At 37.8% G+C, this 13,972-nt stretch overlaps 1 protein-coding gene across 4 annotated transcripts in view; it reads right to left on the reverse strand.

Moving 5' to 3' along the window:
• Window positions 1-13,972, reverse strand: part of IRAG1 (inositol 1,4,5-triphosphate receptor associated 1) — a 71,187-nt gene that overhangs the window by 8,351 nt on the left and 48,864 nt on the right. For 3 of the 4 annotated variants that reach the window (XM_033063735.2, XM_033063733.2, XM_033063734.2), the window contains 10 exons: window positions 13,896-13,966; window positions 12,424-12,597; window positions 11,423-11,494; window positions 10,900-10,949; window positions 10,448-10,489; window positions 9,280-9,870; window positions 7,358-7,436; window positions 4,858-4,978; window positions 3,993-4,023; window positions 2,771-2,911 (listed from right to left, as the gene is read on the reverse strand). In XM_033063735.2, coding sequence (XP_032919626.1) covers window positions 2,771-2,911; window positions 3,993-4,023; window positions 4,858-4,978; window positions 7,358-7,436; window positions 9,280-9,870; window positions 10,448-10,489; window positions 10,900-10,949; window positions 11,423-11,494; window positions 12,424-12,597; window positions 13,896-13,966 — 1,372 coding nt within the window. The remainder of the gene's footprint in view (window positions 1-2,770; window positions 2,912-3,992; window positions 4,024-4,857; window positions 4,979-7,357; window positions 7,437-9,279; window positions 9,871-10,447; window positions 10,490-10,899; window positions 10,950-11,422; window positions 11,495-12,423; window positions 12,598-13,895; window positions 13,967-13,972) is intronic. The other variant, XM_033063736.2, reaches the window with a different exon arrangement.

Consider the following 13,972-nt stretch of genomic DNA (forward strand, 5'->3'; position numbering starts at 1 on the left):
TCAACTAGCACTTAAAAATGATTGCTGACGGACAAAGGACATTTTCCTTTTCTGGGCACAACGTATTAAGAAGGCCACGTGTGTTCTTTCAGTTCCATGATACTTCACTTATTTGGAAAATAAGACATTATAATCTCAAGAATTGTGATACTTCACTTATTTGGAAAATGAGACATTATAGTCTCAAGAACTGCAATGCTACTTCGATAATAAATTGCAACCAAAATTTGACTGCAAGAACCAAAAAGGCATAAGGGAAAATATTTAAGAAAAACCACGCACAGAATTTCAGATTTTCCTGTTTTCTTGACAATGTAACCTCCTTATTTTCACATTAAAAATTTGGAAATTCACGTAGATCAGTTTTCTCTTGAAATTAGGTTTCGGAATAACACATCAATTATCACAAGACTGATTTAAAAAATCACAAAGACTGGTAAAACTGTCACTGAGCCATAAAACATGTGCCTGCCCTACAGGAATGAAGATAACCATTCCATGAGATTAGAACAAGTCAAGGTCTAGTATGACAGAGATTTTACAGAAGCTATTACTGCTTTTAATTGCTTGTTAGTTTATTCCATTGTCCAGAACAAAAGCTTTCACAGGGAAGGCAGTTTCCACTTTGCTATAAATCATGTAAAAAAGCTTGTAAAAGCCACACTGTAGCATGTGAACCGCTTAAAGGAAGAAAATCCCTAATCACATCTCTCCCATGCTGGTAACATGATCCTTGGTGCCTAATTAGGGATTCTTGACAGAAATACGTGGCAAATCTAACAAACTTATTTCAGGCTGGAGACCCTGAGATTTAATAGGCTATTTCTTTACACAGAAAACAGAGGAAAAAGCAGCAAAATATTCTCAACATTTTTGTTTTACAGAAGCAATTAATTTGAAAATGGAGATTTGGAATTCCAGATGAAAAGATATGAAGGTCACAATCTTTCTTCCATATTTTCTTACTTGAGGATGTTCTTGATAAAGTAAATGGGAGAATCATATGTTCTCCTCACTATCCTCATAAGAATGGCAGCACCTCCTTGCAATAATGAATGCTGGATCTAAGGCTATTTCATTTATTAGCCTGGGGTCTAACCATCCCTCTGCACAGAGACACACACAGCACTTAAGTTGACACATCTTAGCGATTTTTTGTCATTCCAATTAGAAAACCCAGAGAAACCCAGCAGGAAGGATTCAAAACTGTTGCTGTAAAGGAGCACCAGGGACAGCTGGAAAGAAAGTGTACGTAGGCCCAAAACCTGATTCTGAGATTGTATCTATTCCTGAAGTATTCCTTGCTGTTTCTTTTCACATATTGTGCCTTGCAGTATCTGCAGTTAAGAGCCCTTTCAAGTTACAGATCTCAGGATTCAGGTTTCAAACCATTTTGGTATCTCTCGTATCTGGACACCTCACATTTACTGCTAAAGAAGGTCTTGCCCAGGAGAGCATGGATCAGTGCTCAAACTGCAGTTCTCTGCTCTTAGCTATGTCAGGCTTATTTCAAGAACTGAACAGCAAATTCCTAGAATTTATTCCTGAAATCTGAATTCCTTCCCTGAAATAGATCCAGGGAAGCATCCCCTAGGCATTTGCAGCAATGCTGGCCCACTGACAGAATATGCCCTCTCTCAGAGTACAGTAATTTCACGAATACAAGCCGCACCAATTTGACCAAAAGTTTGGTGGAAACCCGGAAGTGCGGCTAATATTCGAGGGCGGCTAATACATGGACAATATTCTAAAAGCTGCCAACACGGAAGTGAGAGCCCGCGGCAGCCCCAAGCCAAGCTGGAGCCCGGCCGGCCCTGGCTGAGGTGGGAAAGCCTGGCAGAGGCGGGGCCAGCAGTGCGGGGGGCGGGCGGCTGAGCCTGAGCCAGTAGGGCGGGGCAGGGGGGCGGCAGAGCCGGGTCAGTAGGGCGGGGGAGCCCGGGAGAACTGGGGCTAGCAGTGCAGGGGAGCATGGCAGAAGCAGGAAGCCGGGCGGGTGGGGCTGCCTGGCAGCGGGGGAGGCCCAGCAGAATCGGGGCCAGCAGCGTGGGGGAGCCCGGCGGTGCGGGGGCCTGCAGTGCCGGCCAGGGTGAGGAAACGCGGCGGCGGTGCAGACGGGAGGGGGCGGCCGGCGAGCCCGGCGGCGGCGGCGGCGGCTGGCCTGCCAGCAGGGCGAGTAAACGCAGCAGCAGGGCGGCCGGCGTGCCTCACAGCGGCGGCGGGGGCCGGCCCGCCGGCAGGGCGAGTAAACTCAGCGGCGGGGCGGCCGGCGTGCCTCACAGCGGCGGCGGCGGCTGGCCCGCCGGCAGGACGAGCAAACGCGGCAGCGAGGCGGTGCTGATGGGAGAGGGGGGCCAGTGAGAGCCCGGCGGCGGCTGCAGCACCACCCGGCCGGCCCCGTCGGCAACCATGAGCGGGCCGAGCCTTCCTGGCCCCGCCCCGAGCCAGTAAAGCCCGCTATGCCGCGATCCTGTTACTAATTGGCCAATTTGTGAAAGCTGCGCACGGATTCTCGCTACGAACGAAAGTGCGGCTAATATTCGGGGTGCGGCTTATCTATTGACAAAGACAGCAACATTGTCGAGGCACCGGGGGTGCGGCTTATAGTCCGTGCGGCTTGTATTCGTGAAACTACTGTAGTAGGCAGCTCATGGCAAGGAGTTTGAGCAGCAGAAAATGAAGTTTTGGGGCTGAATTTACATGTCAAACACACTTGCAAAGTTTGGGCACTTTTATGTACACTATAGGAAAAGAATTCCCACTGTTTTCTTACCGTAATGGCTGCTTTAAAGTTTTCCAGTTCCTTCTCAGCATTCTCTTCTGTAAGATTTCTCTCTCTCTCTGCCTGCTGAATTCTAGATTCCAATGTATAACTATCATTTCTAAAGGCCAAGGAGAGTTGTACAAATACATTCTGTTTGGATTAAAAAAGGCATTTTCCAGTAAGTCTCACAGTAATATAATTTTCAATAACAAGTTATGGGTAAGGTATGTGTTTAACAAACTTTGCTGCTTAAATAAGTGTTGAAACAGAAAATTGAAAGCATTTTAAAATCAGTTTTCTTTGAAAAATCACTTCTATTTACTTCCACTGAAATAGGAATAATAAATGTGTTGCTGCCTCTTTTCCTGGATGTTTTTCTGGAAGCTCTGTAGGGCAGAGACATAAAGAAGGAAGCAGCCTACCAGAAGCACCAGAATCACAATGGATCTGTTTTCTAGCTGGACTTCCTCCAAGGGTCCCCAAGGTTTTTAAACAGATAATCTGTGCAGAGGAAGTCCAGGGATGAGCTCACCATGAGCATTGTTTTACCTAAGGGTTAAACACCTACCCCTGAAGCCACTAAAAGATTAAGTGCTAACATTTTTATTCTCTTGAACCCTGCTTTTAAAGATTGTTTCTTTCTTTACAAGACTCATTATTTCTTAGGATTAATACTTTGCAAAGCATGAGGCACCAACAGTTCCAGTAGATTGCAGTATTGTAAATAAAGATCTTTTTCTTGACTGTTATATGATTTTAAAAATACAAGAAACAAAGCCTACAAGCTAAAGAGCAACCTGCAAACAAAATTATTGGCTTGAACAGAGAAAGCAAAAATTATGTAAACTAACAGCAGGATATTATTAAAAAATGCCCCAAAGCTCACACTGGCCAATAAAAATGCAATTTAAATTGCTTCATTTCTCGTCTTATTCAATCTCAAGTTTTTTTATTACTTTAGAATACTAAAATTATTTCTAAAGTGAATTTGTATTTCATTATGAAAAACACAAATAAATGTTTTGCTTATTCCTACTCTGTCATTTTACGATTTCTAGTGCCCATATTTCACAAAATTGTTATTTTGATGGAGTTCAATATGTTGCTTTTTTTAAACGAGAAATATATTTTGGGGGAAAAATCACCCTATTACCTCATTCTAATAACCACCCTTAGACTTAAAGTAACCACTTAAAATTGGAATGTATGTCTAAAATAACAACATACTTACCTCAACTTCTTTTTCAGTGAGTGGTGGGGAACTAGAAATGAAAGTTAAAAAGTCACATTTTAATGAGTTTTTTCTCTAAAAACAAAGCTATTCTAATACTTATTTGAAAACAACAAAATATATGTTTGAGTTTCAAGAGTTTTCCACTACTTTTCAGTTTTGATTACAATCAAGCAATGGTCTCTCAGAAGTTCTTCACATTGTGTATTTATTTATATAAAAGAATATATATAACAATTCCTTCATCATAAATGTTAAATATTTATTTCACCTGTACAGAGAATCCTTATTGACAGTTCAGATAATTGAAGGCTCTGATGGTTTTGGTGCATAACCGTGTGGGTGAGTGGAGGAATTATTTTTGGCTGAATTAAGCTTGGTATTGTTTTTGTGTCTTGGAAATCAATGAAATCACAAGTTACTCCTTCAACTACATTTGCAAAATAAACTCAATTTCCCTGAAAAATTGTCACCTGCAGAAAAATTGCAGAACCCTCACATGCCCAAATTCTACCATTGGAAAGCACCATCTGGCCTGATTATTTTCATGGGAGTGAGAAATATAATTTTCAATATGAGTTCATATCTGCAGCAACAATCCTGGAAAGCAGGAGTGGAAAATCAGTATAAAAATCTACTTGTAGCATGCAATTAAGCCTTAAGAATTTATGTGTAGAACTCACAAATTAATTTTAAAAGTTGGAAGTTGGTGAATTCCCCAGAATTGTTTAGAAAATCTGTGTTGCATATTTTAAGGTGCAATAATTTCTCCCGCTATGAATGGAACTCCATAAGGGAAGTTGACTGGAGACCATTAGTGTGCCTTCTCCTGGATGATGTTTTTCCACTTCTAATGAGCTTTTACCTTCCTGGAAGTGATTTGTGCACTCGCAGTTTTCGCAGCAATACATCAGGAATGCTGGGCATGACATCAGAGTTGTTCTTTGTCTCTTCCTCTTCAGTGGGGGAAGGGAGAGGTGAAGGGCCTAAAGACATTTCCAGATTAAAAAAAAAAAAACATGTTACTTGAAAAGTCACGAAGTGTTTTCTGGAATATTTTAGCTGAGGTTTTACAATAGAATGCTGTTATTTTCTAAGGCTTTAAATGCCACCTGCTAAGAGGAAGTGTAGTGTGATGTACTACACTACAGATTTTCTACACCATTTATTGGTATAAATTACATCATGTACCTGTTTGCTCTGTATGTTCATTGAAACAGGATATAAAGGTTATACTTCCACTCTCTGATTCTGCCACTTTCATAAGAACCAAGACACGGCTAAGACTTTTTTTAAATTCATGTTACTCAGCTTCTGTATTTTAATTTTATTTTATTTCACATATATTAGTTCCCTTCTCTCCTTCTGTCTTACCAAATTTATGAAGGACTCTCCTGTAGGAAAGGCAGATTTTCCAGGCTGAATTTCAAAATTGGGAACGAATCTTTGAACAGTTCTCCAGTTCATAATTTTAACAGAAGTATTCTTAGACCTGCCATGTAATTAGTGTGTAAATCTGGAGAGCATTGAAATGAAAGACAGAAGAGAATGGGAGATCCTTTCCAGCTGCATTTTAGTTCTGTGCATTTGCTTTATATTAAAAAATTCCAGTATTTACTTAAGAAGAGGCACATGTGTCCCCACAAAACCCAGCCTGACATCACAGTGTCTCCAGATTTAATGCATTCCACTTATCTAAACTTGTGTAGATGCAGAGTTGTGTTTGTTCCAGACAGTGACAGTAACTTGTCATTGATAAAAACCATGATGGAGACAGTACGTTGGATTCAAAACAGTAATAATGAAGTATCTGGCTATTTCCTATTGTTTAAGCAAAATTACCACTCCAGCTGAAAAGGTGGCTTCTATGACAATGTAAGGAAGCAGATCTCCCTAACAAATGAACTAAGAATTTGACCCCTTGTGTATTTTCCCTACTGAGAGCAAAGAGTTGACCCTTAATGTTCTGGTTACCATTTAGATAACTTACTGGACTATAAAAAGCTCGTGATACTCATGAGATCCACGTTGAGAAGTTGAATAAAATAATGCTTATCTTACCATAATGTTTTCCCTCAAGACTTTCAAACCTGCCAAAACTACCTAGCAGACTGGTAAAATGGCAACTATTTTATACTTTCAAACACAGCCTGCTAAATAATTTCTGGGAAATTATACATTAGCAGAGTGACAGGAATAATATTATCATATCTAAGAATCCAAAGATATAATCACTGCATATAGAGGGCAAAAAGTCTCTTTTAATCTTCATTCATTCAGACTGAAGATGAGCCCATTTCCAGACATAATATGAAATGTAGTATCTCATCCATCTCTAGTGTAATAGGAACTTTAAGGCCTGATGAGCTAGTCCCAGTGCAAATGTATCAATTAGCAAAATGAACAGTATTAAAAAAAATTTGAAATTGTCTTTGGATTAAATCTTGGACAATCAGTTTCAGTTCCTGTCATAGTAACTATATCCATTTCAGTTAATGTCACATTAAATAAGTTTTGAATTAACTATTTCCAGAAAAATATAGAATTTTGGTTTAAATATTTTAGCTAAGCACTACTGCTATTTAATTCTTCCACATGTTGAATTATCCTCAGGTTTATATTTTTGCTCTTTGTTCTGAGTCCTTTTAGATACTGCTACAGGCATCAAATCTTTTTTGTGTTAGATTGGAGAAAACATTTGGTGCCAGAATTCTTTTTCCTCATTTATGTAGAGTTTTAAGCCTTTTCCTTAAAGAAGACCTTTTCATTATTTTTCCTTTAAAATCACAGAAATTGAGGTTTAAAAATCCCACTTATTGTGAAATATATTTTTCCAATCCTTCAAACACATTTATGACTCTTCTCAGCCCTTACTTTTTCTCATTCACATGGACATGGAAGCATGGACCAGAAGTGAAAATGCCATTTCAATACTTGCCACACATATACTAAAATAAAAAAGCAGGCATAAAGCATCCCATCTCTTACTTATACTCCCATGGATCAAATTCACCATTATGACCATAGTATCTTGTAGAAGTTCCATCCATTTAATCCATCACTGATGAAATTTTTTAAAAGGAAGTTACTGAAACTTCAGTCTTAGAACTATTAGGTACAAGCCAGACTCCATTCCCTTGGTTATAATAACACCTACAGTATCTTCTTGGTTCAAATCATCAAGAAATTGAGGTACTTTCCATTATTGTTCTCTCTGGTTCAGTATTTATTACTGTTCTCCATGACTGCTTCAAGTGTTATTGCAACTGAAGTAAAAGACTTTTTCACTTTTTCTCCCCACATAATAGTCAGTTATAAAAATGAGTATATAACAAACATTCCTTCCAGGTTTTATGATACTGCACCTTTTTCCTGTTCTGCTGCTTCACTAAGTTCAGGAAGTTTAAGTCCAACTAAATTTTGATTTCTCATCAAAATATGCTCCTGTGAAGAAAAACAATAATATTTCTAAATAACTGAACTACAAATCTCAATTTAAATATCCCTGCCCCATGAGCACTAAATATAGCATTTACTTTAGTTAATAAATATAATAGAGATATTTGCATTACATTGCAGTCATATGCTACATAACATGGATACTCATAAATTCCCACACACCCTGGAATATTACATATTTCAAATTTCAGGCATTATCTAGAAAAATTCCTGGTCATGCAAACAGAGATTGGCAAATTGTGCCCCTTATTCAAGTAGATATACAGAGTTGTGGTAAGAGAAAGATTTAGTAACTGACAATGGAAAAAGCAATTTTGGATATAGCCACAGTAATAACTATCCCAGATAACAGAAGAAATTAAGAAAATCCTATATAAGAGACTTTGCCACTTTGACTTTATTAAAACCAGAGCTTGGGATGCTTCACTGTTACTGTGTTCTACCTCTATTCCTCAGAGGTAAGAAAAACACACTCTCCAGGATTAAACCTTGTTGTCTTATTTCTCCTTTTATCATCTCCTCATTTTCTTTCCTATTCTCACAAATATTTAAATTCACAAACACCTGCTTTTGTGTATGAGTAACAATTCCTGCTGGAGACAGAGCTCAAATCTTGCCTAATTGTAATTATAGATCATGTTGCAATAATATTTTTATTATTTTGTTTGTGCTTAACAGCCTCAAGGTCATTCAAAATTCTAGAATTAAAGAATTATAGAATGGCTTGGGTTGAAAGGGACCTTAAAGATCATCTGGTTACAAACCCCCTGCCATGGGCAGAGACACCTTTCACTATTCAAGATCGCTCCAAGCCCCATCCAAGCCCATCCAACCTGGCCTTGAACACTGCCAGGGATGGGGCATCCACAGCTTCTCTGGGCAATCTGTGCCAAGACCTCACCTTCCTCCCAGGGAAGAATTTCTCCTGTAATTATATGGCTCAAGGGTCCCTATAATCAAAACTTCCAGTACATACACACTAAGAACATATGTGTTATATCAGCTGCCATACCCAAACAATACAATGGGAATGAATTAACCAAAGTGCAGAATTTGAGGTCACCTGTCAGCCTTGCATTCATCTTAAAATATTGACTGGGGATCAAGAAAAAAATATCCTTATTAGGCTGTTCAGGAAAGTGCCTGCTGCTTCTTTTTTGTTTTTTTTTTTTTCTTTCAAAAGTCATTATTAGTAACAGAGATATGTTAATTTCTTTCTTTTAGTGATTCATAATTTCATTAAATTTCTGTTTTATTTCTTAGGGTTTAATGCTTAACTTTTATCAATAATTTAGAAAATTATTTAACAACAGATTAGTTAATAGATATTGCAGCCCAAGCCTATTCATTTAGAAGCTGACAAATTTGCAGCACATTATAATTAGGACCTGTAAGTCTGGGCATGCTCTACCTGCCCTTGCTGTCAGAGATGCCCACTTTTACAGCTCTGAACACTTTGAGACCTTTTCTGAGAAGGTTCAATAATCAACTAATCAGTACAAACCCATTTCCTGTCCTCTGAGATCTTGCAAATGTAAACATGCAAGAGCACATGCCTATTTACACACGGAAGAACCAGAGTGCACTTGATGCATATTTGAAGAGAACTAAGAAACAGAGTAATTCCATTATATTTACAAACAGGTTACAATTTAGTAAAGTTGCAAAGGAAAACCATGATACAATTCTGTATTGATTATGCTGAAACTGTTTCCCATTTTATCAATGTATGTTTCTTGCAGTGACAAAAATAAAGCTAAATGTTGGAAGTTTAGTAGGGTATGAAAACGACTTTTTAAAGTAGGATACAGCTGATGACAGGACTTACCTCTCTGAGCTTTGTCAGCTTCTGCATTCGAACTGGCTGAACTTGGATTTGAAGGTCTTTGAAGGCTTTTAACTGATTGCTGGATTTATTACCAAGAAAGCTTTTATCTTCCTCACATGGTAATTTTAAAGGGCTTTTCTCTTTCTGTCCAGGCTCCAAGCTATCCCAGGACACAGCCCTTAATAAAGGAGGACGCAGCCCACACAGTTTAAATTCTGGTTTACATGGAACTTTATGGTCCCTCATTTCTGGAACAGGAATTTTTAGCTTTGAGTCCATATTTCCTATTCCTGGTCCTGGTAGATGGGTTCTTAAAGGAACATCATTTTCTTTCACTTTCTTGAGGAATGATTTTCCAAGTTCATTTTCACAAACATTCACACAAGTATTAAGAGACATTCTGCCACCGTCACCAGCTGAAGGGGAGAATTTAGGTAAAGAATCCATATGTTTACGTGGATCAAAGTTTTCCTTTTGGTCAGAGAGCTTCTCTTTGGAGTTTTCAAAGGCAGCAGAACGAGGAACCAACCTTCCCTGAGAAATCTTTCTTTGATCATTCTGCCTTCGATCAATTAATCCTTTTGCAGCATTCTGAAAGTACAGGGACACACATGAAACAGAGAAACAAGTCCTGATTCCTCTTTTCCCCTGCCCAAGGACAGACTTTCATGTAAAAAGCCATTTCCTTTTCAGTGACATTTGCTTTTGAGTATGTGCTGTTGACAAAAGAAATAATATTTAAAAGGCACTTAAAGAACACTGAATTGGGAATCTCCTCTCTGAACTTTTGAGTTAACCTCTCCCATTCCAGAGTCCATTACAGCAATCCTCCTGAAGCCAAGCCCCTCAGCATCTTAATGTCATGGAAAATCTAAACCACTGGCATACATCAAAATGGTTATAGTAGATATTTTTACTTTAATTATAAAGTTATTTAGTATATTGATTTTAATTGAGCTAGAGCAGGGTGCATGATAGGATGGAAAGATAAAGTGATAAGCCCACTGTCCTCTACTTCTTTTGCAGGTGCTTCATAATTTCTTAGAGCAGTGTAATTTTCTTTTCACTCAGTGATCAATCTTTCAGCATTTTTAGTCCCATCAGTAAGTCATCTGTGTGCTAAGACAAACCAGCAGATTTTGTTCAGCTGTTAATGTGAAATACTTACCTCCGCAGTTTGCCTGTCATCCTCTTTCACAATTCTGTTATTCTACCAAAAAAAAGGATGAAAAAACTGCCTTACAAGGTTATCTTTCACACCTATGTTACAAATGTTAGATATAGATGTTAATGGCTGAACTTTGAATCTCTTAAATTTTACATTTCTTCTTGTATTTATTTATGAAAAATCTTCAGAGATTAGCTTTTTCATAGATTAGGGTTATATTGGATCTTCTATTTTTTACACTTAGATCTTTATGATCTTTCAGTTCTTGCTATCTCATGGATTTCTGTCTTCAGAGTAAATATTTATTCATCCCAGAGAAAATACCAGCAATCCAATTTTGGAACATAAAATGGTATTCCAAATATACAATTTTTATCAGGCACTAAAAGGGCAGTATATTATAATATATCACTATAATAACCAGGTTATTGCACAGTCTATTCAGCTCTTACCTGCCCTGGAGATACTGACTCAATATTAGTGGTTGGGCATACATCAGACCCTGAAAGATACACGCATAATTAGGGTATATCCTGATATTTTGCTCAAAATTTTTACTACTATAGCATTAACAAACACATATGCGCACAGTTTCCCATAATACATGAAGGACAAAATTCAAATATCAAAAATACTACTAAAAAGGAAAAAAAAATCAAACACATAGCAAGTGAAACATCATTAAAGCTTCTAAAAACTCCATTACTGATACAATTTAAAAAATAGAACATGTGAACTTGCAGCACCACAGGAATAAAAATATAATAAAAAATATCCATACACAAAAATATATTTTGTATGCGTTAAGCAGCTTTATCATATTCAGGACTAGATGCTTAAATCTACTCTTCTCAAGAAATACTAAACAAATACATTTTTGGTGAGCTTTTATAAGTTCACGTATGAGCCTGAAAATGGTTGGATTTGATGATCTTAGAGGTCTTTTCCTCCCTTAATGATTCATGATCATTTTACCTGATGGAAGAGTGAGAGAGTTGCTCCGAGATGCTACGGGTGAAACTTTAGGACTAAGAGTAGGGGAAACTGCTTCATTAGAACAAAGACAAAAACAAAAAGGTGATTTTACTTTCTAGGCTTGTACCTTCTGTATTTTTAGAATTCAGATGAGATCAAAATATCAATAGCATAGTCATCAGTCATGTGTTCGCCCAGAACCTGACAAGTCATTTTAATTGCCAGACTGTACTTGGCAATTAGGAGTTTAGAGTATGCTTCATGTCTTATGGATAAAAATGGATACATTTCTATTGATACAGGGAATCTTTGTTCTCCTCAGTTTTCTGACACTGTAAGCATTAAGGAGATGCAGCACAAGAGAAGATTAATAAGGAATTTAGGGGGAAGAAAAGGTGATGTATAGTTGTGGGGGTTTTTTCCCACCAAATAGTGTCAGGCCAATTATAAGACAGAACTTTGTTTGAAGAGCCATTTCAAAGCAAAATGAAAGTTCTATTTCATGGTAAAATGGCATTTTGTTCCACTTCTCAAACACTTAATATAAAAGGAAAAATAATTTAAATTGACATTCTAAAATAAAACATTTTATTCTGCTGTTTTAAAGGAGGATCTGGTCCATTTAGCTTAGTTTATGGTTATGTTCAGAATAAGAAGCAGTGTAATTGTGTCTGGAGGGAATGTTTTTAGTAGGATTAATCTAGCCACTAAAATTTCATTTAAACAACAATGTGTGAGCATTTTTCACTTTTCAATAGAAATACTTCCTACTTTCTTGTTACACTGCAGTGTAATTTCACACCATTTCACCCTCACACACCTGAGTACATGGATGGGTCATTTCTGTTCTATGTGGAACCTTGTGGAGACTAAGAGGGATTCTGACCTTCAAATTAACCAAGTGTATGTAAACAGCAGCAATGTATAGATTACAGTAGATGTTTGCCTTTGCAGATGTTTGAAGGAGAATATAAAATCTGGTTTTCAGGATCTGCCCCTACCTGTGGGTGACTCTGAAAGGCTGCTTCTTGACTTTCTGCCTCTGCGTGTCAGGAACCTTTCACTCACTTTCTTTGCTTCTTCTAACAATTCAAGGTTCTTCTTTTTGTCTTCCTCTGATATTTTGACATCTGGTAGTGGATCATTCACCAGATCAATCACATGGCCGCTATTGTCTGTGAAGAAGATGTCAGAATTAGAGCTGGACCTTCCATTTCCAGGTATATTGTGGCATGTGAGAGTAACAAGTTCAAAACAAACCTGAAAATTTATACCTCTAAATCTAGCTTTGAGCTTGCATGTGACAAAAAATTAATGTCTGCTCATTTCTGAAGTTGTTACAGTCTCAAGTTCAAAACCACAGGTAACCCACTAAGATTAATTCACTGTGATCAAAAATTCTCTGAATATGTGAAACTGGTTTTTCCAGCCACGTCTTCAATGTAGTTTTTCTCATTTCTAAGTAAAAGTGCCATTAGATCCTTCTCATCTAACAATAATGGCATTTCTGTTGTAGACTGGGTTTTTTCATGGAATTTTCATGTTCAGTTTTTCAAGGCTAAGAACCTCACCCAGCAAAGATTTATGCACAATAGTTTTAACAATTAATTTAACACTTCAGTAACCTGTGGCATTTTCATGGGTTGCAAACACTAAGCTTTGAGCACCAATTTTTACAACTCTCCAGCCTATGATGAAGCAAAGAAGGCAGGCAGTTGTCAGAAGGTCCCTTTCTGTGTGAGTCAGTATAAATGGCTTTTATGAGCATCAAAAAACAGCTTGGATGAGGGGGAGGAAAGTATTCAGGTAATATGAGAAAAATATTTTAAAATTTGACAAGAGCCATTACAGAACCATTCATTTTCAGAAAAGCTAAGGATGTAAGCAAGTAGCAAAAACTCAAGGTTTTTTGGTCTGTGGGCGTGCAGTTGTTTCCCTGGTTTTTGACTGATTTTTGGCGGGGAGAGAGAAGTTTGCTGGCTTTAATTTCCTGAAATTTAGCTCAATTTCAAGGATGTCAAAAACCATACTTTTAGATTGAATATTCTAAAGCAATCTATTTTCAGTGAAATACCTGTTTTGGTTTAAACTCACATTTGTGTGTTGGAAGTTTGAGAAACAGACCTCCCTTGACACTTTGCCTGTGCCAGCAAAAGAGAAGCTCAAATGTAGCAAAACCAGTATTTTGTATTCTACAAGAAATAAAGCATCTATATGTTGAGCCTTCTGAAAATGTTAAACTAATGCATAAATTAAGAACTTTCTGCAAGCAACAATGAATTGATCTGCATGCAGTCCCTTTACAAACTCATTATCACAATTCAACATCCCAGCAGGATTCCCTGTGCATGCATTACAGAGTGTGCACAAAGAAAAATTGCAGTCAATACAGTCAGTCTCTCTATAAAGGTTTTTATTGTATGTCACATTTTCTGAGAATACATCCTAGTTGAAATGAATAATCACTTCTTACCAACAGAAGTCAGTGAACTTGTTGAATTCCTGGTGGCACGGTTGGAATGTCTCCTATGAGGACTCCGAGGCCTAGAG

Source organism: Catharus ustulatus, chromosome 6 (genome assembly GCF_009819885.2).
Source record: "Catharus ustulatus isolate bCatUst1 chromosome 6, bCatUst1.pri.v2, whole genome shotgun sequence".
Taxonomy (NCBI): domain Eukaryota; kingdom Metazoa; phylum Chordata; class Aves; order Passeriformes; family Turdidae; genus Catharus; species Catharus ustulatus.